Source organism: Megascapheus bottae, chromosome 3, assembly GCF_031878675.1.
Source record: "Megascapheus bottae isolate mThoBot1 chromosome 3, mThoBot2.hap1, whole genome shotgun sequence".
Lineage (NCBI taxonomy): Eukaryota > Metazoa > Chordata > Mammalia > Rodentia > Geomyidae > Megascapheus > Megascapheus bottae.
Window position 1 is genome coordinate 29951444 of NC_143511.1, and position 23767 is coordinate 29975210.

Here is a 23767-nt window from a genome sequence, read left to right on the forward strand (position 1 = left end):
TTTCTGATGGACTTAAGTACTGAGGCCTGATGTGCAGCCAAATGGAGGTTTGAGGCCTGCGGGTTTCTAAATGTGCTGCCTGTTAGTCTCTGGAGATGTATTCCTTGTCCTGAAAGTTCCTTCAATACTCTGGTAAGCAAGCTAAGGAGAGGAGTGTGGTGACCTTGCCTGGAGCTATAAAAACCATTCTGAATTTCCTCTCCTAGGTAATGGCAAAGGAGGGGGGGAGGGGAGAGGGGAGGAATGACAGTATAGTGAGAAAGAATAGAAAAATGCTGCTTTTTAAAAAGCTTGTATAACTGAAAGTATCCTGGGTAAGTTGAGATAAAATTTAACGAGAGCTTATTTAGATGTTGGTTCCTGTTACATTTTCCCCATTGTTAGTTTTACCCATGGATTTCTACAGAAAGGGCATCGTAATTGTCTTGATATTTCCTGTTGAAATGAGTAATGTCCTAGATGACTTGATGTCTCAGATCTGCAATCCCAGTTAAGCAGGAGACAGAGGTAGAAGACTGAAGTCCACGTTGCCTCAGGGAAGAAATACCAGAAAAAATAATTACAAAGCAAGAAAAAAAATGGAGCCCTAGCTTTGCCTAGTAAGTGTGAGGCCCATACCACTCTACTACTAAAAAAAAAATTAAAAGAAAAATCTAGTATGGAATTAGGGTTCCATATTTTTGTTTTCATACTTTGACCAACATTGATTTTCTCCTTCGTGGATGTTTTTGTTTTGTTTTGTTTTGTTTTTGCCAATCCTGGGGCTTGAACTTACGTCCTGGGCACTGTTCTGAGCTTCTTTTGCTCAAGGCTAGCACTCTATCACTTGAGCCACAGCACCACTTTTGGCCTTTTCTGTTTATATGGTACCAGAAATTGAACCTAGGGTTTCATGCATGCTAAGCAAGCACTCTGCCACTAGGCCACACTCCTGGCTCCAAGTTTAGTTTTTGGTGTATGCTTTTTCTGAGGCTTGAACCCAGAGCGTAGATACTGTCTCTGAAATTTTGCTCAAGGCTAGCACTCTGCTACTTAACCCACAGTTCTACTTGCTTCAGCTTTGTTTATAACAGTTATTCTAGTAGAATTTAATTTGTAGCTTTAATTTGTCCTAATGACTAGAGGTGTTTCATGATATTGTACATCTACTCTGGAAAGATTCCAATTGATGTCCTGTGCCAGTTTCAAATTTGGTTTGATTTTAATTAATAAATTTATTGCTATTTTGTGCCTGTCCTGAGGCTCGAACTCAAGGCCTGGGCTCTGTCTCTGAGCATTTTTGGTGGTCAAGGGTAGTACTCTACTACTTGAGGCACAGCTCCACTCCCATTTGTGTGTGTGTGTGTGTGTGTGTGTGTGTGTGTGTGTGTGTGTGTGTCTAATTGGCAGTATACTCTCTTGTACTTTCCTTCTATGCTGGCTTCAATCTGTGATCCTCAGATTTCAGCCTCCTTAGTTGCTAGGATTACAGGCATAAGCCACCAGTACCCAGCAGTTCATAGTTTTTTGTTCATTTAGTGACTTATCTTTCAAGTTTCCAAGCAGGAATAGACATAAGAAAATGCAACACTACACAAGGTTTTGTTCTATGCAGTTATTTTCTTAAAGCCACAGTAGTTACTTCTGTCCTAACCTTTCATTTTCAACTAATTTCCAATTTAGTAAAGTCATTGCTCAATATTATGCTGTGCAAGACTAATGCACAGCATCACTCATCTCATAACGGATCTCCTTAGTGTGAAGTATATTGAACTGTTTAGAATGAGTTCGGAGTGAGCATCTGTCTATGACCAGAGCTGTTTCTAAGGACTCCTTGCCAGTCTCCTCAGCCTGGCCCGTTGTGAGGGACTTTGCGGTCTGGTATGCACTTCTCACGGACGCCGCCCAGGGCATTACTGACACCGTAGCAATGAACAAGAGCAGCAGGCTTGCTTGGCTCACCATGCTCCAGGGGCACCATGCCATGTGCTGGCAAGTTGGGGTGTGGTTATGGCTCATCTTTGGTGCATAGCCTTCCCTAAAACACAGAAGAAAAGAGAGGAGCAAGGAGATATTAGCGCCAAGCGGAGGACTGAAGGACTGCACCCAGTGGGAGAAGCCACCAAGTGAGGACATGGACCCCGCAGCAGGAGCCTACCTAAGGATGCTTGTACTTCTCTCTACGCAGACCTGGAACCCAGGAGTGGCCAGGAGCACTGTGAGTGGAGCAAATCATTTCACATGTCCATAAGAAACTTAAGAAAAATCTTTGTATTACTAATGCATTTTTTTTCTGAATATAGTTGGTTGGCCTGCTTCATCAAATGAAGCTAACATGAAGTGGTTTATAATTGATTTGCCTTTGTCTGTCTACAAGCTTTAGAAAGCATATTTTGATTATGGGAGCCCAAGCCCAGGCTGCTGTTTTTCAGTCACTGAGAAAACTAGTGTTTTGATATTAATAAATCTTATAGGAAGTATGTTAAAAAATAAATCACCAACCCTGGACCAGGTGGCTTGGTCCTGCATTAGTGTCACAGATATACTGAGTTGGTATTACAACCAGGAGCAGACCAGTGAAAGGCAAGGATGTCCGGAAAGGCACAATATCCTCAGGCACAGAGCAGGTTCAGGGAAGCCTATTCCTCTCACGTTCTGAGGCTTGCTTAAAGAGAAACAGCCTTGCCAGGAGTTTGGCCTAGAGGTAGAGTGCTTGCCTAGCATGCATGAAGACCCAGGTTCAATCCCTCGGTATCACATACATGGGAAAAAGGCTGGAAGTGGTGTTGTGGCTCAAGTGGTAGAGCTGTAACCATGGAAAGAGAAACAGCCTTCCTGAATCCCAGCTCTTTTAACAGTATCTGCACTGTTTTCTGCTTTGTTGTACTGCTGACTCTGGAGATTTCTGTGTAGCAACATTCATTTCTCATTTCCACACTGGCACCATGAAATTCTGTTTACATGGAATGGTGGGCATTTAACCCTTCAATTAAGAAAATTTCCAAAAAATTTCCTACAATCAGTATCTCTGTCACAGGGTATCTTTCCTGGAGGAATTTCAAGAAACCACCTTGTGTCCTCCCCACTAAAGTTTTAAAAGAGGATTTACAGGAAGGAGTGCAGCCAGGTGTATGAAAACACTTGGTTATGAAAAAATTTACTGCAGTAGCACTCCTTGAAGATGCCCTGACATAATTAATGACCCATACTTGTTGATAGTCAATGGAGTGGCATACTTAGGAGCAGAGCCTGAGTTAGGAAGTCTGGTTCTAAGCTGCATGTCAGCTATGTGGTCTGCAGTAACTCAGACCCATAGGACATGTCTGCCTTTTTAGTCACATTCTTTTAATGTTGTTTGCTAAAGTGCCCTGCTGGGAGAAAATATTTTCAAAGCACACTGAAATCATTTACTGCTAATAATCTTTGTCCAAAGCAGATTATGCTCCTCAGAACATAATTTCAGGAGAGAAAGTATATGTGTGTATGGAGAGGAGACTGTACATTTGTAAAAATGCCCTAGGTGTTTTATGTTGTGTTTGAAGTTGTCTACAGGGCTCTCTGATGAATGGCATTGTCTCACAGTCCTGCCAGGGGCGCCCAGGAGAGCCAAGTACAGCCACAGGACTCAGTGCTTTGGAGCAGAAGCCTCTCAAAGGCTCCTTCAGTTCTGTGTATAAAGAAGGGTTTCTGGTAAGTATCTGAGAAAAGGCTGCTCTGCCTGCCTTCTGAATTTTATTTCACAGAATTGTACAATCTTGACAATGAGAAATATATGGATTCTTTCAGAAACTGGGGTTTGGTGGGTTGCTGAATGTAGCAGGGACTGGAAAGTCTTGTGGCAGGAATGCTGTGGGGAGTCTGGCTTGCAGCAGAGGGAAGCTTTGTTCTTGGTCTGTGCTGTCTTGGTTTGTCTTGTCTGTGCTCCGTACACTAAGAATACGTCCTCTAGCCTTTGACTGTCTGTGCCTAGGAAGCTGACTATGCTCAGTATCTCAGGAGGATGAGACTTTAACAGATTCCAACAATGAAGAGTGTGGGAACCAAAGGGAAACTCCATTTAGTAAAGCAAACCTGAGGAAGAGTCCCAAGAACCACAAGAAAGTAATAGGCCAGCTGAGAATTGAGAACAGTGCTATGATACAGAAAATAGCGAACATAGCTTCCCTGGAGGGAAAGGATGAGCCCCACCCAGGGGAACTCCACAACTGACCAGCAGACCTCACTGTGAGGGAAATTCATGACTCTAGCCAGCATTAAAAGCTGTTTTTACAATTTGGCTGGGCACTGATCCATGTAGGCATCACACGAAACACCTGTTGACTTCTTATAACAAGGATAGTGACACTAGTGGGCTATCTTGTAAAAGGGAAACCTTGAAACTGAGCTACCCACAGTCTCAGATCTCACTAACATTCTAACTTTCTATGTTCACTACTGAGAGAAGCCTTCCTTCTACTCAAATATAAATCATGTGATCGAGTAAATTTGTTTATACATATTCACACACATGCACATATATACATACATATACTTGCACACTCACCAAAAGATACATCAGAATAGAGACATAATATTGACTTTTATGTGCATGTTCAACTTGCTTTCTGTTGGTTTGTGGTAGTTTTGTTGCTTACTAATTTCAATTTGTAGACTTTCTTCTGTACATCTCATATAGGCTATTTAATATTTAGGGTTTGCTTTTCATATAGTCCATTTACTTACATTTTAGTTCTGCTTCTCTCTGCCTCTGCACACTTCCCCCAAGTTATCATGGCTAAATGACAACACCTTCCTTACATTATTGAATTTTAAATGGTACTTTGTTATCTTTCTATAATCCTTTCTCATTTGTACTTTTCTTCTAAATACAAGAACTCTTTTTCTTGGTCAAATTTCCTCTTACTCCTGTCCCCCAAATGTAACCTTCCTCATTATATGCAGTGTTTCTGGATTTATAGATGGTCAAATACCATGCTTCTTTTTTGTTTTTATTTTAATCTCTTGTGTTGTTTCCAGTTTGCTTAGGTTGCTTTGTTTTTCTTCCCTTATTTGTTTTTTGCATGTGTATATTTCCTATTCAATTCCTTACATTTCACCTTTTCCCTCTCTATTCCAACATGGCATTAGTAAGATTACTTTTGTACCTCACTCCATATCTCATGGTATGTCTCATAGACATTTCCTAATAGGCTCATGTTGGACACCTTACAACCATTTATAACCAAATACCAAGGATTATCATTTCATTTATTACACTGCCTTCTTTCCATTTTAACCTTGATGATGCATCTTTATTTCTGTCGTTATCTAAAGATATTGCATGGGGGGGGGAGGGAAATGGGTACGAAGACATGTGAAAGGGTCTCAATGTATGTGAATTAATGCACCTTCTATCTGGCAAATATCATGTAACCCTTTTACTAATTACAATAAAAAATGCAAAAAATAAAGATATTGCAGTAATAGTAGTGAATAGTGTTCATTAGAGATTTCCATAAATGAAAGGTGATAACCTGATAACCACTGTAGCTATAGTAGCTATAGGAAAGCTTCCTCATCCACAGCCCCAACGTGTTCCACCTACAATATCATGATGATTTGGCAAATGAGACCCCTACCTCTAATCTAGTAACAAGAAAATGCATCCTAACCCAGTCATGTGCAAGTAGCCACCAAAGCACACCACACATCATAGCCTCTACCAAAACTTGCCTCTGGGATGTATGGATACCAGAAAAGAAGCACTGGATTCATAAATAAACAGGGCATCAATTCTGCCTCAACAGCCTGTACATAATCCCAATTGAAGGACTTAAGTGGTAGTGAAAAGAAAGAAAGTTAAAACAAGAAACTCAGTGAAAGCATGAAAAGACTGATTAAAGAAAGCAAACAGGTAGTGTTGCAATAACTGAGAGAATAGAAAGCTGTTTCCAGTCATTGACAAAGGAACGCAAATGGATAGCAGAGTTATCACTTGAGAAGGTAATGGATGATATCCAAATATCAATTAAAAATCCTGGAAATGAAGCATTCAGTCATCCATGTGGAACTCTTAAAGAATCAAATTGAACCCGTTGTGAGTTGGTGTATAACTAATGTCAGAAATTAGAGTTTATAGTAGATGTTCAACATTAATAAAAAAATTAAGGTTAAATGGAATTTAGAAGACCTTAGAGCCTCTATCAAATTCGATCTGAAGAAACTTGGGGACAGGAGAATGAGAAGTAATATACACAGAAGATAATGAGAGTCTGCAAATAATAAGTTCAGAAAATTCCCTAAACTGAAGCAGGACAGAATCATCCATGTATAAACAGGCTTGCAGATCACCAAAAAGGCAAGATGAGCAATACATCCCAAGGTAATTATGTTTAAAATCAGGATATACATACCGAGAGAATGTGGAATGCCACAAAGGAGAGACAATCTATAATGAGGAATTTGTTAGAATACTACCAGACTTGTCAACATAAAGTAAATGAAGAGAGGGGATGGAAAGACACAGTTCAGGCTCTGAAAGATAACAATTGCCAGTTTGACCTAGAGCAGTCTGACTCAAGTATAAAGAAGACTTCGCCTGGGGGTGGAAGAAGGGAAAGTGGGAGAAAAACATGGGAAAATGTATCAGTGTTCAAAAATTATTATACCCACTACCCAATGAATTTAACTGTAACCCCTCTATACATCACCATGATAATAAAATACAATTAAAAATGGGGGAAAAAAGAAGACTTCACATGACAAACAAAACTAAAAGAATTCAGGACTAAGAAGCCAGCATATTAAGGCTAACAAAGGAAATCCTACCCATGGATTTGTTTAACTAAAAATACAAACCCCTATAAGATGAGTAAACTAGTAACAGGATAGAAAGGTAGCAAGCATGTTAAATACAACAGAAGGAAAGAAAGAAATACACTTTTTTTAAAAAAATAGGATCGTTGTTGTTTGGCTTTATTTTCCCATGTTTCAAATATCAATATATAAGTTTTATACTTCATTTTAAAAGCAATTCTGCTGGATACCGAAGAACAAAAGAGTGAGGTTCCAAAAGTATGTGAATGGTAAGGTATTATTTAACATACTGAATATTCTAAATTTAAAAAAAAATTAATGTATTTTTATTGTCAGGGTGATGTACAGAGGGGTTATGGTTACATTCATCAGGTAATGGGTACATTACTTCATTTTTTAAAAAATTGTATTGTAGGGATAGTGTGTAGAAGGGTTACAGTTATGTTTGTCAGGTAGTAGGTACATTACTTCTCGAACCTTGATACCCCTTCTCATGTTTTTGTCCCCCTTTCCCTCCCAAAACATGTCTTTTCATAATACATTTTTACATTTGCAATGAGTGTGAATGTTCTTAACCATCCAATCAAAATATGTAAATTGTCCAAAACACATTCAGGTTTATTAAACAATGAATTCTTGACAAGCACTAATAGATCTCATCATAATGTACTAGACTTCATTACCAACTCTCAAAAAGGTATCCATTATCCAAACAAAGCATAACCCAAGAAAGGACAGTGCAGAACAACTGCAAACTTCAGACACATCTACAGAGCATTTCAGCCACTAGCTACACAGTACACATCCTTCTCAGCAGCCCATGGAATATTTTCCTAAAAAGACATACAACAAATTTTAGCAAATAAAGTAAAAATGAAATGAATCCCTTTATCATATCTACTGGAATTAAACCAGAAAGCCACAACCAAAGATGATGCTGAAAATATGCAAACACATGAACACTGACAACATGAACAGTACTCATTGATAGTGCCTGAAGAAAGAAAGGGAAACTCAGCATTCTCCTACCATCTAGTCTAAATGAGTGGAATGCCTATCAGAATCTTTGGAATACAGCAAGAATGTCACTAAGGGGAAAATTATATGAAGTTATGTGTATGAACATTAGGGAGACAGAAAAAACATGAGAGGGATGGGGAAGAGACAGTGAGATTTTTTTCTTTTGCACATGTATAGTTTCCGTTCAGAAAATGACCCTTAAAGAGAGATAAAAACAAATATATATATATATATATTCTACTTTAAATTTGGTGATATATTTCTTCATTTCTGCAAATTCATAAATATCATGAAAAGTTAATAGATTTAATGTACTCAGAAAAATTTGAAGAGCTGAAAACACTGGACTTGGAAAAAGTTTAATGATATATCTCAAACTGAGGGAAGTACCAGATGCAAAATGAATATTGTAAACAACTTATGAAGAGAAAGATTTAGATGCTTTCTGAAGAAAACTACAAGTTGATGAAACAAATTTTGAGAAAATAAGATGTGTACTCCTCTAATTTGGCAAAAAGAAGAGAAGTGACTCAAAATTAGAATTAAAAAGGAAACATTTCAATGAATTTCAGTGAAAAAGAGTCAGGAGGAAATACTTAAGCTTAAAATCAAATGCCTAAAAGTGAATACCTTTCTAGACCTACCTTAGGGACGTAACGAAAATCTAACCAAGAGGCAACAATGACATGGAAACAGTAATGAACAGTATCCTAATACCCATATCAAGTAGCTGCCTCCAGTTCCCAAATATAGTGCTGGGCATCCCAGGCAATGCCACATCGCAGTCAATTCTGTGTTGTACTCCTTGTCTTTCCATGTCTTGTCATTATAGAAGTGCCCTAGTGATGGGTGTTAACTTGCTTACCAAATGACATTCAGATACCTCTGAACATGTCCCCATATACTGGAGCGACTCAACAATTAGGGATACAGGTGAGGGAAATAGGTTTGCATCCAGTGCCACATCTCTTTGGTAGTTGGAACAGATTACTAAGCCCAGCTATATACTCTCAGACTTACGTGGTGACAGTTGACTTATATGGCTAGTGTGAATGGGTAGGATTATATACAGCTGTATTTGTGGCTTAGTTGTCAAGTGTTTGTGCACAGGGGACATTTGGGAATGCCTTTTGTGAGGGAACGACTCAGATGAACATCCCTGTAGAGGAGATGACCTCACTTCCTTGATGAAAGATCAGGTAGAACTCAGAACCCTGTTGCCTAGGTAGCCAGAATGCACAACAGCCCCAGCCAGTTCACTGGTCTTGAGACTGTGGAGAGAGAAAGATGTTGTCGTGCTGCTGTCTCCCAAGTTGTCTTGGCTCATGCCTGAGAGAGGACCAAAGAGGGGGCCTCGCCCGTGTCTGGAGACGCTGGGTCACCCCCCAACCCCATCCCGCTGAGAGATTTCCCCAGGTGAACACCAAGTGTCAGTTAAAGGACAGCAAGTCAATACCTGGTCATCATTACCTCTGTCTGTCTCTGTCTCTGTAACTGTGTGTGTGTGTGTGTGCGTGTGTGTGGTGTGTGTGTGTAGCTCCTTTTTCTAGTTTATTTGACTAGATTATGTGCTACCTGTAGAATTTGAGTTCACCTTCCTTGATCCCATTCTAGGATGAAAATCAAATGACAATGGGTGAACCCCGAAGGGCAGAGACACTCAATTCAGGCACACTGGAAGAGTTGGTGGACCACTTGGTGCCTGCCCAGCTGATGGGGGAACCCTTCTTTGTCCCTACCTTTCTGTCTAGCTACAGAAGGTTTACCAGCCCCCAGCAGGTGTTGGACCTGCTGTTCAAAAGGTGAGTGAGCACTTTGTTCAAGATCAGGGGACCACTAAGCAGGACCTGGGAAATGGCCTGAAACTCTGAGCCCAAATTTGATTCAAGGAAGTGGCGTCTTCCAAAAATCACTGTCTTAGTCTACTGCCAGAACCGTATGGTTTGAGCCTTGGCAGTTTTTGCCCAGCCTGGCCCACTAGAGCAGGCTGCACCTCTTCTTTGGGACCTGTTTCCCTTAGAAAGCAGGTCTAGCCTCCAGCAGCACTTGCCCAATGCCTCAGGGAAAGCAGACTCCATTTGGAAAAGGGGACTTCTCATTCTATCTAAGAGGAGTGCCTCTAACCAGTATGTAGACATCCTGGCACACTGGATTAACAGAAGGAGTTGGTTGGGCTCTTCCATATTATCAAGAGTTATGAGTTATGAAGCAGATTCCCAGGCACTGAGCATGGTTGAGTGAAAAGAGCAGGAACGCTCTAATGCTGTGAAATGCAAGACATGGGGAGATGGCCAGTAACACTAAACATTCTAAACAGGTTCTGCCGTTGTGATGTCCCCCTGGACTCCTGTGGAGAGGCTGAAATCCTTCCCTATTACTCTGAGAAGACTATCCCACAAGACCAGCTCAGAAAGTGAGTGGGCCTTCGGTTCAAAGACTGGACACATCTGTCTCCGTGTGAGGATATTGTGTGCCCAATAGAAAGGACACACAGTGCCCAAATCTCTTGTGATTCTTTTTTAAATAGTTCTTTTTAATGATCTTTACATAGTTGTACAAAGGAGTTGTCATTCACCAAACACTTTATGAATGCAGTGTATGCTGATCAGCATTCTCACCCACTACTACCAACTCATCCCTACCCTTATCTTAATTTTAGATTATATATTAAAACTTGTGTTATTTAGCAGAGCAATTTATATTGTACAATGCATCTTGAACTGTGTCATCACTTCAACTTCTTCATCGTTCTACAACCCGTCATATCGCTTGCATTTCTCAAGTCTGTAGAATGTACAATGAATTTTTGCCTGTGTTCTCCCCACTTTTCCCATTTATTCTTTTATTGTTTTCCCCTTATCCCCACCCTATCCTCTTGCAAGTATTCCTTGTTGGGCTTTGACTTAGTCTTTTAAAATAATTACACTGTTTGTGCTCTCTATCAAACTTTAGCTAATTCATTGGATACCCTTGCTTTCCACCCAGTATGTTTATTTATAGCTTTATAGTTTCTGGATCTGACTTAATGCATTTTTTCTAAGTCATTCCACACTACAATATCATTCTTGCTGATGGACTCCATTGTTAATATATACCACATTTTCTTGATCTGTCTGTTTATTGAAGGGCAACTGGACTGATTCCATATATAGACTATGGTAAATAAATCTGTAATGAACATGGTTGTGCTTGTAGCTTTAGTGTGACCTTTTTGTGTTCTATTGAATACATGATCAAGAATCGAATTGTTGGGTCATAGAATAGCTCTATGTTTAATTTTTTGAGGAACTTCCATACTGTTTTCCACAGTGGACAAACAAGTTTACCCTCCCACCAACAGTGTAATAGAGTTCATTTGTATCCATATTCATGCCAGTATTTGTTATTGTTAGTTTTCTTGATATTGGCCACTTTAACTGGCATGAGGTAGAATCTTCTAAATGTAGTTTTGATTTGCATTTCCTTTATAGCCTGAGATGTTGAACATTTCTTCAGGTGTCTATTGGCCATTTTTATTTCTGAGAATTCTGTCTTTACCTTATCAGTCCATTTGTTAATTGGATTGCTGAATTTGGGAGGTTTATTTGATAGGGATTTATTATTTTGAGCACTAATGTATATTTTGGATATTAAGCCATTGTATGATGTAGGCTTTCTATATAGCTTGTTAGCTATGTCCCTTGCCTGCAGAAACTTTAAATTGTGAAGAAATCCCATTTATCTAGTCTTTCTTTGATTTCTTGTGATTCTGGATCTTTGTTTGAAAGTTCTGACATGTGTCTAGGAGCTCAAATGTTTCCATCCCCCTTTCCTGTGATGTTTTCATAATTTCTGTCTTGACATTGTCTGCTCCATTTTGAATTGATTCTGGTGCTATGATGTATAAGGCTCTAGTTTCAATTTTCTGCCAGTTTTTTCAGCTGCCTTTCTTTCGACCTATATTTTACTAGCGTGTTGAGGTGAAAGTATTTGCCTGGAAGAGAAAGGCATGAGACAGCAGGTAGATATCTGAGCCTCAGGGAACCCAAGGATGCCTAGGGCTCAGAAGTAACCACTGGAAGAATCAGTCCCCTATAGAGCCTATTTCAGCCAGACTGACCCAGCATTTATTAGGGGACACAAACAAGTTTGGAGACCTTGCTCCTGGCTAATGAACCCTCAGTGAGAGCCAGGGTCAGGCTGTGTCTTCAGAACAGTGTGGTAGGATGACACATAGCTCACAGATAATCGGGCAGAAGATTCACCAGCTGAGGTGTCATTGTGATAAGCCATTTAGACAATGTATTTAGTGTGGAGAGGTTAGAGAGGTTGAAGTGTGGGGCTTCTTAAAGACAGAGCTGCTCACAGTATTGATCTTGGGATCCTTCCCTGGATATTATCTGTGGCTCCTGCCTAGCTTACCTGGCCTGAAAATGCGTCCATAGGCAAAGTGGCTTGGGATTAGGGTCCACTGAATACTGGATTCATAGAGACAGGCCTCATGCTTGTCCCATCATGGGTGCTCAGGGGGGACAATGGGAAGAGGGAGAGGACAGGACTCTGACTCAGCTGCATACCTATGTCCTCCCAGTGCCATTTCCTGCATCTTGGGCACCTGGCTGGATCTGTACTCAGAGGATTTCTGCCAACCTCTGCAACGTTCATGCTTGAAGAAGCTAATGGTTTACCTGCAATCGTACATGCCTGGTTCAGATGTGGAATGTCGTGCCAACATGCTCCTCGCCCAGATGGAAGCCCTGGAGCCCAAGAAGGCTGAGTCTGAGGGTGCGAAGCCAGAGCTGGGAGGAGGGCACAAAGAAGAGGAGTTGGGGCAGGGTTTCTCTGGTTGGAATATTTAAGTGTGGCATAGGACTAGACTTAAGGAGGATCCTGAAAGACACAGTGGGTAGGAGGTGGTTTTAGAAGGTAATCTATTGACAGTAAGGAACTGAACATTTCTTAGCACATGGTATCTTCTCTGGCTTTGAAAAAAACGTAGAATGACACTGTAATGTGAAGAATCTTGTGTCCTCCTGCAGGTCTTTTACCAGCCCAAAATGCTTATGAAGAGCTGAAGCCAACTCAGTCTGCAGCTATTGTTCCCTGCCTAACAGGAGAGCCAGCTCCACCCATGGCTCTGATGCCTGGCCTAGTTGGAGTAAATGGCTCTAATTCTGAGCTGGAGCCCAATTCAGGTTTAGGACAAGCCTTAGTTAGGGTGCCAAGCCAAGAAGGAGAATTGGAATCAGAGCCAGCTCCAGCTGTGGCTCTGGAGCCCAGCTCAGCAGGAGAACCCTCATCACCTAGCTCAGACCCAGAGCCAGCTCCAGCTGTGGCTCTGGTGTCCAGCTCAGCAGGAGAACCCTCATCAGCTAGCTCAGACCCAGAGCCAGCTCCAGCTGTGGTTCTGGTGCCCAGCTCAGCAGGAGAACCAACACCATATGTAGAGCTGAAACAAGAGTCAGCCCCAGTACTTGCTGTTGAGCTTGAGCCAGTTCCTCTTATGGGTCAAGAGCCCAAGACAAATGGAGAACCTATTCCCGAGCTGGAACCAGTGGCCTCAGGTTCCATTGATTCAGAGCCTAATGAGGCATCAGGTTCCTCAGGAGACCCTTCCAGTCTTCCTTGTGGAACCTCACAGAACTGGATGTACAAGGAGAAGTGTGATTTCTTGGCCTTTCCTCCTGATCTGGTGGCAGAGCAGCTCACCATGATGGATGCGGTGAGGTCCTGGGCAGGGCTGAATGGAGGGTGGCGTACCCCCTTCACTGCTGCTTTGTTCTGTAGTTGCTTCTCCAAGGGGCCATGGTATTGTCTAAATCCCAGCTTCACAATGCCTAACCACATCAAAAACAAACTTCTGACATGGAAAACACTAAAGCAGAGAGGAGACCCATTCCCTTCCCACTCACAGCCAGACTTATAGCTCATTCTTATGCCAAGAAGCCTCTCCAGCATTAGTTCCTTTTAGGCAGCTGTTGTATGAGAGGTTAGGGAAGACAAGATTGGCCTTTAAGGGAAGAAATCGCAAGTGTACCAGGATCCAGGCATGAGGTGGGGTGTGAGGGCAGATGCTTCTGGCCAGAGTCATTCACACAGAACTAATTTCTGCTTGATAGATTTTCCTACCTTTGTTTCCTTCTGTGTAACTCTGGTTCTGGTTGTACTAAGTGCTTAGCACAGGAGGTCTAGAGATTCCCATAGGCTCAGGTCACCTCATCCACTTCCCTAGCTCCATCACTTACTATAGTCATCACATCATTACCTGGGCACTGCAATCTGTGACATGGCTAATGACACCATTCTCTTCTGCAGGAGCTATTCAAAAAGGTAGTGCCCTACCATTGCCTGGGCTCTATCTGGTCCAAAAGTGACAAGAAGGTCAAGGAGCACTTGGCCCCAACCATCTGGGCCAACATCACTCACTTCAACAATGTGTCCTCCTGCGTAATCACAAGCTGTCTGGGGGACCATAGCATGACGGCACCAGACAGGAGACTTGTGGTGGAACACTGGATACATGTGGCCTGGGTATGATACAGATGTCCTCCAGGCACTCTCTTTTCAACCACATATTCTCAGGATTTTTACTGGCTCCAGAGACCTGTGTGGATCCCAGTCCCTCCTTCCCACTTACAGTGATTACTAACAAGCCACTCATTCTCTATGTGATCACTCCTTTCTCTCACCCAGATCTTGGGCTGAGGAAAAAGGATTTTCCTACTTGTCCCACATTTCCTGTTGTACTCCCTGATCTTCCTAGAATCCTACCAAGTATGAGAGGCTGAGCCAGCAACCATGGTGAGATCTGGTGTGGGAATCATCCACATCTCACATAGTCTTTCTCCCCAGGAGTGTCGAGTCCTGAGGAACTTCTCCTCCCTCTTTGCCATCACCTCTGCCCTGCAGAGCTCTTCCATCCATCGGCTGGAGAGGACATGGGAACAGGTTTCCAGGTGGGTCCTCTCTCTGCAGGAGCTGTGCCTGCACCAAGGCTGGCCTCACCCACACTAAGACCCAGGACCCAACCTCTAGAGAATGGATGTCTTGGCTATGGGACTCCATTTGCCTGGGTACTGACTGTCTGGTCTGACTTTGGGAGGGGTCATCTACCTATCTGTCTGAACTTGGACAGAGACACGGGGGGAGTTGCCAGATTTCTGTGATTGCCACTGATCTCTGTTTAACTGAACTCATACCAGAACTGCATATTGGAAATGAACTGGACACCATTGCATCAGGATCAAAAACTTGCTCCAAGCCTGTGTGGCCTTGGGGCTCAAAGGGATCTTTTCTAACCGTTTTGTCCAGGCAGTTGGAAGTCTTGGTTCTAAAACAAAATGGAGTTCCATTCTCTCAACTCCATCATTCCAACTGTCACCTTCTCTTGGTTTCTCCTGCAGGGATAGCTTCCGAAGATTCCAAAAACTGTCAGAGATAATTTCCCCAGAAAATAACCACTCCAGGTTCAGGGAGCTGCTATTTAAGGTAGGGGAGGTGGGCGAGAGGAGAACAAATGCATGTTAATTGCTCCCTGAGAATGTGTTGATAATTTCAATTCTGTGTTTTCTGGATTAAGAAGAGGAGGCTGCTTTAACAGTAGCCAAGAGGCAACTCATATTAGATATAGTGCAGGAAGACATGGTATCTTAGCAGGGCAGATGAGCCCAGGACTGGGGTGTCTTGTTTCCTGCTGGGATTTTATTTATATCAGTCAGACTTTTATGCTGGTGGATGTGACTGAGTATTTTTTTTTTCTAGAGAGCAGGGCCACCAGTCCCCAGGTACCCTGGCTTCTGCAGCCATTAATGTTGGCAAGACCTCACTGGGGAGAGCCCTGCTTTGGAGTGCCCTAGGGGATCTCAGGGTTGTTCTGGGGCTGAGTAGACATGGAAGTCATTGGGTCAGGGCAAACATCCAGGCTCAGGATGTAACCTATGAGGGAACTGAGTGGGCCCTGTTCTGCTCTAGAGGAGAAGCTGCTGATAAAAAAAAAATTGAGGGACGTACAACAGCTTGATCTATAGAGAGCCTAGCTGATTTAAAAATGGAAGGGAGTGATCATCTCACTGAATTTTTCCCCCTAAATTCTCTAGTAGCTAGCATGTAGAAGGAAGCAGGAGTCACTTCCTTATCACACGGCAAATTGTCCACATCACAGGCCCTTGAGAATCTCCCCATCTTAAGTGTAATATACCTAGCTTCCATGGGAGACTAGGAGAGGATTTGTGGAAAAAGAACAAACTTTGCTTTAGATGTGGGCCCAATGCCAGAACAGAGAATGCAGACACCTGGGGCAAGCAGAAGGCTCCAATCTTCCTTTCTCTTTGAGCCTCAGTTACTCTAGGGACCCTGGAAGACCCTAAAGGGCTAAAGGAGAAGACCCTGGTCGGTGGCCAGAGGAGGCCCCTTGTATAGCTGCAGGGCACTGGACAGGTTGCCATATTTCTCTGCACCTCATGTTTCTCATTGGCATATATATGGAGAGGTGGGGAGCTTTGGGATGATGAGATCCAAGGGAGAAAGGAATGTTGGAACTCCAGAGCTCCAAAAAGTCAGGACAGCACCACTGGAGGAAGATGCTACTAAGCTCTCCAAGCACCCTACCCTCCCCAGGCATGTATATTACCTGCATACCTTGCACATGGAAACAGGGGGAGTGAGTCCATGTTCCTCACTTGGGATCCCACAAAAGTGAAACTCAGGCAGAGACTGAGCTAGAACTAGCTTGCTAGGCAATCATTAGGCCTTTGGCACAGATGACCAGGGAATCCTTTGTTCAGCATCTGGGATGATGGCTGAGAGAGGCCTCACTAACTCTACTTCCACTCATGGCAGGAGGATTCCAAGTTTGCCTCCAAGGAGAAGAAGGCCAAGAGAGGTCAGAGGCAGTCAAAGGAGGTGGTGAGTAACTGTGCCCAAGGCTTCAACTGCCCAAGGGACAAAAAGCCTCCTGCAGGTCTTCTCACCTTTCCCCCACTATTAGAATTGGACCCCATGTCTTGGAAATTCTGGCCCTGTTCTTATTGCGGAAGGGTTTCTGGGCCTACCAGATGCAGGGCTTAATCTAGAGGGAGGCTGTTGGGCACAGGCTACACCAGTTAGAGATCTTTAATGTCAGCCAGGAACAAAACGGATGGTGGATGCAGTTTGGATTTCTAACTGCCAAGAAGGAACTTCAGAGAGAATGCCATATGATCCCCAGGCTTCTCTGATACTAAAGCCATGTGGAGCTAGGGGTGGCTGAGCATGTCTTGGGGGAAGGGCCCCGGTCCTAGCTTATCACCCCAACCAATCTTACAGGTTATGGTCAAGGACACTATTCCCTACTTAGGAATATTCCTAAAGGACCTTGTGATGATTGATGCGGCTTTTCAGGACTTCTTGGATGTGAGTAGCCAGGGCCCAGTTGTGAGCCTGGGGCTGGTAGAGAAAGTCCCCTGCCCTTGAGACCCTTACATCTACTCTTTGAGCAGAGTACTGCGCCCATTTTTCCATATGACAGGCAGAGCTGCCTGACTATAGAGATACAGGCAGATTACCCACCTGAAACAGCAAATTCCTCAACATTGCCTAGTTGGGGCAAAGAGAGTTTAGTCAAGACTGAAAGACATGTCAAATGTGTTTAACAAAGTCATCTTACCTGAAGCCCAAGGCCCTCAGAGTGTTTAGATAAGAGGCTCTTGTGATCCCTGTCCCCAGGGAAGGGCTAGACATTGGGCAAGTCCCATCTGGGTGCTGCCCTTACTCAGTTCCCTGGATGTGCATTCTGCTTCCAGGGCGCAAGCAGCCCAGGCAAGGAGTGGAGCCATTCCTAACCACATTCCTGTCTGTCTTTCAGGAGGGAGTAATTAACTTTCAGAAGTTGAGAAAGGTGAGTCGCAACTGCACACACAATGTAGTTGAAGCCTAGCAGGTGTGTCCTCTAGAGTTATGTGGACATTGAGTAGAGAGGCTAGGGACCTCCAGCAGGAAGCTGGATGTCTGTGGTAGGATTTAGGAGACTATCCCGAGAATGGCTGTGTAAACGAACCCAGTGAAATAGGGAGGGACCTGTGTGGGACAAAGTTGAGGGGCTTGCATTTCAGAGAGCAGGAAGCCCTTGCTCACCCAGCACGGCCATTCATGTGCCCATCCTGTCCTATCCTCACCAGGAATATGACGTGATGGAGCAGGTGAGGCAGCTGCAGGCCACCTGCAATTATTATAACATCTTACCAGAAGAACATTTTATTGCCTGGTTCAAGGGTTTAGAACGGCTCAGCGAGAAGGCCAGGTGAGCTGGAAGCCACAGGGGCAGGAAGGCGGGGGGTGCCCCAGGATTGAGTCATGAGAGCCTAGGTCTGTACCTGTGTCATGGTGACAGTATAGAGGGTCTAGTGAGGAGCTGCTCCCAGGCTCTAGAGTTCAGGTAGACACAGGGAGGGGCCCAAGCATGGCACATTGTCACCTCAGAGCTACCTCTTCCCTTAGTTATGACCTGTCTCGTGCACTGGAGCCCCGGACCCAGACCAGCAGCAAAAACCTTAATGCTAAGAAGCGCTTAGGCATTGGCAAGGCCTGGAAGAGGTAAGTGCATGAGCTTCGGTGGGCAGGGGCCAGGGAATCTCCTGGGCTGGGACATACGAGGCACATATCCAGGTGATATCTGCTTTGTTCCTGATTAGAGAGGCTCAGCTCTCTGGTGGTCTGTTCCTCTACTGTCATATCTCTATCTTATCCTTAAAGCCAGAAAGGGAAAGTGAACTGGTGATTGGCCGAGATCCTAGAAACACTGAGGGTGTTGGGGACCAGGAACGGGCCCTTGTGTCCTTGTGGAGTTCCCTGTAGTAAATGGCCCCCTCCATTCAGCCGCCAGGCCCAGAGGACTGACCTTAATAGCAGTGGCAGCTCCCAGTCCATGCCGTTGGATCTGGCCAAGTGTGGCCCTGATAACAGCAGAGGGGACATCCCTGACAGCAACATAAAGCCTGCTGGTGCATCCAGCTCTGACCTGAAACTCAAGAGCAGCCTCATCAAAAAATCCTCTGACGTCCTGGAAAAGGTGACACTGGCCCTCTCTGTACCTCTCCAGCTTTCTTTATAGTTATGCCAAGGGTCCCCAAAATTCAAGTCCTAACCATGCAGTTTCTGGAGGGCCCTAGAGCTGGCTGCCAGGCCAGGACACTTTTCAGTGCTTTGGCTTCCCCTGACATTGCTGCTGTCCACCACAGGTCAGGGGACGAGCCCTCCCCTCAGCTCCAGGAATTTCAGAGACCTCCTTGTCTTCCACCACCACCTTCAGACCCTCAGCCTCTACCAAGTCTGGGGCTGTCAGAGGCAGCAATATCAAGAGTCCTGGGTCTGAGGTCAAAAGTAACAGCTCTTCCATGCCTCTATACAACAAGCAGATAGGAGATGCCTGTATCATCAGGGTGAGCCTACAAGAGGACACAGGAAATGTGTACAAAAGCATCCTGGTAAGCTGGGCAGCGTGGCATTCTTCCTCCCCCAGCGAGGACACAGACCTTTAAGATCCCCCATTTCCCTTCTCTTCCTTCCTGAATTTGACCTTGTAGTGAGCTTGAAGAACTGATCATGGTGCACAAAAAAAGGAATGTTCAGGGCCTGAGCTGAAAGGGGGTTTCAAGCCATGTACACAGCCTAAGGCCAGGAATGGACGTGCAGTTTTGGGGCCAGAAAGGTATCTGAGGAGAAGAAACAGGGATGACCTAAAAGAAATCTAGATTTGTCTAGAGCAGAATCAAACTGCAGCATTCATAATATACATTGGAGAAAGAGGAGCCCCTGCTTTCTAGAGCAGATGGGGTAGCAGTGAATGTAATCAATTGCCTGGGAGAGGATTTTCTCTCTCAGATACGGGAAGGCTGCTGAGTTGGTGTAGTCACATTCAAATCTAGGTTAGGAGACAGGAGGTCTTAGCAAGCTGCTGGCCTTGGAGACAGTTAAGTGCTCAGAGCCTGGGTGGCATTAACCATGGAGCCAACTGGAAGGTTGCAGTGAATTGGTTTCTGCAGTGAATCGGTAGCTTCTCCTTCCTCACACTGGGGCTGCTCTGTCCTGTTCAGTTCTCTCAGCCAGATGAAGAGTGGCTCACATTACCCACCACCTGGGACACTCCATCTCTTTTTTGTCCCCTGAGCTCTGACCCCTGGGGGAATTTCAGAAGTGCCCATCACTTCATCATTGAGCCTACAGTAGGACTGGCTTGTAGGAGGCATTAGGCATTGGGCTAACTCATCCCTTCCACTGGGTTGTTTCATTTTGCCATGGGCAATCATGTTCATACAGGGCAAATAGCTGAAAAGGAGTGTTGGAAGAAGCAGGACTAGACTAGTTGGGAAAGTATCTTTATGTGGTGATCACTCTCAGTGAAGAATAGTTGAAATACTCCATGTCATCCTGTGTGCTTGCTGTGCTCCATGCTGAGATGGATCCAGAGGCTCCTGGTCCACTGAGCTCGGGGAAGGCACACTGGGCATTCATTCCAATGCCTTATGTCCTCCCTTGACCCAGGTCACAAACCAGGAGAAGACTCAGGAGATTATCCTCAAAGCCATGAAAAAACATTTATTGCATGGATACAAGCCAGAGCACTTGGAGCTGGTCCAGATAATATCAGAGGATCGAAGTGAGTCACTGAGTAATGGCATAGGGGGGTCAGCATGGACAGAACCCTAAATCTGGGGTATAGCTGTAGAGTGGTGGACATTGTGTACCTTGCACAATGCTTCTTTCAAGCCACACTGAATACTTAAGAGCTCATCACTGCCCAAGGTGTAGGTAGATACAGTTATGCTTGCTCTGCCCAGCGAAACAAGAGTCGGTGCAGAGAGACCATCAGTAAGGAGTGGGGAGAAGGCAACTACCTTGTGGTAGGGTGGCCAGACTGTTCATTAGAAGAGACTGCCTTGCTTGCTAAAATGTGGAATGATGCATTAGAAAGAATCTGAAGAAGTGCTTCCTTCACATACATGGGATTCTTGATCTATTCTGAGCATTGCAAAAGGATGTCCCACAAATGCCCCCAAACTCAATTTCAACATGTTCACATCACAAATCCATGCAAATGACATGAGAGCATGCAGTAAGGAGCTGAGTCACTGTTGTTTTCTAGAGGAAATAAAGTAGAATCAAGCATATGTGCAGCCCTAGAGCAAGCCAGTGAGATTTTTGAGACCAGGAGAAAGTCCCCAAACTTCTCTCCTGTGTGTTCCTCCTTTAAAGGGGTTGAGAGTAGCAAAGGGGTTAGGAAGAGATGGGAGAGAATTAGAGGCAGAGGACAGATACACATACAGAAAGAGACATATAAAGTACAAGAGAAATACATGTCCATGGACCAGGTTCTTGGTGTATATGCTCCATTGATTGCATCGATTGCAGTTTCCCTAGATGATAAAATGTGTCTTAATTTCCTGCAGTGTTCTCACTATGTAAGCAGCCTGGGTTCCCTTTATTCAGCAAAATAAGTCAGAGGCCTAGGGAGGCTAACAAAGTGAAATGAGAAACAACGATTTTGGCAGAAATTGAGTCCAGCCCAAATTTAGGGACAGGAGACTCCAGTACAGAGAATACTTGCTGGGAGAGACAGAGAGGGAGGGAGGGAGGGAGAGAGGAAAAGAGGGGGGCGGGAGAGAGAAGGCCCAATGGCAAGACCTGCTGTGTGCTAAGCAAACTGCATTGGATGACCCCAAAGCAACTGCACAAAGCTTGGGTCAATGCCAGCACTGTGGTCCTTGGAGTCCTTGTTCTCAGTAGGACAGTGCTCATAGCAAATAATCTCTGCCTGCAGATCTTGGTAAGTCAGACTGCAATGAGGGCAGGATAGGAATACTCTGTGCCACCTGTAGGAGGAGCTGGCATGAGATGCTGGTCCATGTCATTCTCTGGGCAAGACAGGTTAGGTTTAACAGTCAGCAAAGTCTGTTCCCAGGCAAGAGTCACAAGTGCTGGTCTTCTTGGAGGTGGACTGGGGGCATTGAAGGTCTGTAGGAGGCTCTCAAGGGATGGTGTCCCAGTTTCTGTCAGTGCTGCTTACTAGCTTTCTATCCTCCTTCCACCAGAGCTGAGGATCCCTGGGGATGCTAATCTTTTCTATGCCATGAACAGCATGGCGAAGTATAATTTTATGCTGCAGAAGTCGACCTATTCCCTGGAGCAACAGTCAAGCATGGAGCCAGTTCCACCCTCCATGAAGAGAAAGGATTGAAAAATGGAAGGATGTCGTCAATGGGTGTTTCCCCTGGCTGGCCTGGGGCTAGGCACTTCCAAACTCAAGTGGCCCAAGCCACATTGTACTTGTCACTAACCACATGTCTAGGACACACTCAGAAACATATATCCAGTGTTTCCGCGCTCTCAGAATCATACTTGAAATGGACAGAGTGTCCTGCCATCCAGGACCCTCTCAACGCCTCAAGTGCCTCTCCTTTTTGGGATGGAGGACTGCCCACCCCATCTTTAACTGCCAACTTTTGCTGGTGCAGGGCACCACTACTTACGCTGTGGATTCCACACGCTACCCCCTTACCAAAGCTAATGTGACTTTTAAATTCTGTCCCGCTGCCCAGGGACCTCAGGTGTCCCAGGAGTACACCCCCTGCCTTTCAGTCATCCTTGCCTTTTTTAGGCTGCATTGAAGAGTCTTCCTTGTGAGTGTTGCCCACAACAAACCGTAGGGCTCCAGAAGGCCATAGAGGAAAGGACTCTGCTAGAACTCAGTCTCTACTCCTGAAGTGCAATCAGTGGTGTACTGTGGTAAGATGCCAGTGCACCCAGAAAAAGCATCCTGGGCAGTGGAGGCACTATGGATTTAATTTGGGGAGAGCATTGACACCATGTCTATTGTTTATAGGTAATATTATTATACCTAGCAGAAAGTACAGTGCTACTGATTGGGTACAATAATGTTTAGATATATTGATTAGGAAATGTAGATTTTTATTTTTATAATAAAATTTTGTTTCCATTGTAGTCTGGTCATTCTCATTTTGCCTTCATGTCTAGTGTAAATGAGACACTTTTCTACTTTATGTGAAATGGGAAAGCTTTTATTTTTGTTTACCAGTCCTGGGGCTTGAACTTAGGGCCTGGGCACTGTCCTTAGACACTTTTTGCTCAAGGCTAGCACTCTGCCACTTGAACCACAGCGCCACTTCCAGCTTTTTCTGTGTATGTGTTACTGAGGAATCGAGCCCAGGGCTTTGTGCATACTTCTGGCCCCAGGAAAGCTTTTAGTATGGTCAGTTCAGTGGAGTTTATGGGGAATTATGGAATGTTGCAACTCTCGTGAGTTCTAATGAAGGAACGTTCACCTTGCAGGGAGCAAGTGTTGAAATCATTTTCACTAAGCTGGGTGCTGCCATGACATGGAGTAAGAAATCCTGGGACTGGAGATTCTAGATGCTCCCATAGACCATGGAACAAAAGCTAATGGTTGGATCTCTTTAAAAAGAGCATTTCCAAATAACCAAATACAAATATTTGTATTTGGGTATTTGAAATTGGATAGGGAAGGGGGGAAAACGAGATGAGGGGTGGGGGTAGGGGGGAGGGAAATGGGGACCAAGACATGTGAAAGGGTATCAATGTATGGGAATTAATGCACCATCTATCTGGCAAATATCATAAAAATTATATGAAAAAAGAGCATTTCCAGGGAAACAGCAATTACACGCAAGGACTGGAGGAGGTGATTTCAACTATTCATACCTTGTGGCCTCTGGAATAGGATTAGACTTCAAAATTAGGGAGTCCATGGACAGGTACACAGCTGAAATTGAGATAAGGGAATGTCTGCTTGCTAGTGCTGATGAGACAATGGAACAGGACATTTAGAATTAACTCCCTGAGAAATTCAGGCTTCACAAAAATCGTCTACAAATGTCATCACTGAAATAGGAGACTGGAGCCTTCAACAAGGCACTAAACCAACTCTGGAGGAGACAATCATGGTGTCATTTGCCACATAAGCCATGCCATGTTCTAGTCTCCC

General features: G+C 44.2%; 3 protein-coding genes across 3 annotated transcripts; all 3 read left to right on the top strand.

The window, feature by feature from the left end:
- Positions 1-368: 368 nt before the first annotated feature.
- LOC150065150 (ral guanine nucleotide dissociation stimulator-like) lies at positions 369-13257 on the top strand. Its single transcript, XM_090329312.1, has 7 exons — positions 369-2197; positions 3562-3669; positions 9409-9596; positions 10112-10207; positions 12365-12558; positions 12813-13105; positions 13192-13257. The coding sequence occupies exons 1-7, from the start codon at positions 2114-2116 to the stop codon at positions 13255-13257; spliced, it is 1029 nt and encodes a 342-aa protein (XP_090185438.1). The 5' UTR covers positions 369-2113.
- Positions 13258-13276: 19 nt separating this feature from the next.
- Positions 13277-17223, top strand: LOC150065151 (ral guanine nucleotide dissociation stimulator-like). Its single transcript, XM_090329313.1, has 6 exons — positions 13277-13495; positions 14089-14304; positions 14626-14729; positions 15177-15261; positions 16612-16677; positions 17077-17223. Exons 1-6 carry the CDS (start codon positions 13277-13279, stop codon positions 17221-17223), a joined length of 837 nt encoding a protein of 278 aa, XP_090185439.1.
- Positions 17224-17931: 708 nt separating this feature from the next.
- Positions 17932-22665, top strand: LOC150065152 (ral guanine nucleotide dissociation stimulator-like). Its single transcript, XM_090329741.1, has 6 exons — positions 17932-18049; positions 18247-18342; positions 18625-18817; positions 18987-19232; positions 20290-20404; positions 21837-22665. The coding sequence occupies exons 1-6, from the start codon at positions 17940-17942 to the stop codon at positions 21980-21982; spliced, it is 906 nt and encodes a 301-aa protein (XP_090185867.1). The 5' UTR covers positions 17932-17939; the 3' UTR covers positions 21983-22665.
- The last annotated feature ends 1102 nt before the right edge of the window (positions 22666-23767 follow it).

What these genes read in the sequence shown, in the direction of transcription:
- LOC150065150 (XM_090329312.1), top strand. Translation starts at nt 2,114, where the DNA reads ATGGACCCCGCAGCAGGAGCCTACCTAAGGATGCTTGTACTTCTCTCT. An exon ending in CAAGAAGGCTGAGTCTGAGG is followed by an intron (nt 12,559 to 12,812) that starts GTGCGAAGCCAG and finishes GTCCTCCTGCAG; the next exon opens with GTCTTTTACCAGCCCAAAAT. An exon ending in ACCCAGAGCCAGCTCCAGCT is followed by an intron (nt 13,106 to 13,191) that starts GTGGCTCTGGTG and finishes TCTGGTGCCCAG; the next exon opens with CTCAGCAGGAGAACCAACAC.
- LOC150065151 (XM_090329313.1), top strand. Translation starts at nt 13,277, where the DNA reads ATGGGTCAAGAGCCCAAGACAAATGGAGAACCTATTCCCGAGCTGGAA. An exon ending in AGCTCACCATGATGGATGCG is followed by an intron (nt 13,496 to 14,088) that starts GTGAGGTCCTGG and finishes TCTCTTCTGCAG; the next exon opens with GAGCTATTCAAAAAGGTAGT. An exon ending in ACTGGATACATGTGGCCTGG is followed by an intron (nt 14,305 to 14,625) that starts GTATGATACAGA and finishes CTTTCTCCCCAG; the next exon opens with GAGTGTCGAGTCCTGAGGAA.
- LOC150065152 (XM_090329741.1), top strand. Translation starts at nt 17,940, where the DNA reads ATGGAGCAGGTGAGGCAGCTGCAGGCCACCTGCAATTATTATAACATC. An exon ending in CCTCTGACGTCCTGGAAAAG is followed by an intron (nt 18,818 to 18,986) that starts GTGACACTGGCC and finishes TGTCCACCACAG; the next exon opens with GTCAGGGGACGAGCCCTCCC. An exon ending in GATAATATCAGAGGATCGAA is followed by an intron (nt 20,405 to 21,836) that starts GTGAGTCACTGA and finishes TCCTTCCACCAG; the next exon opens with AGCTGAGGATCCCTGGGGAT.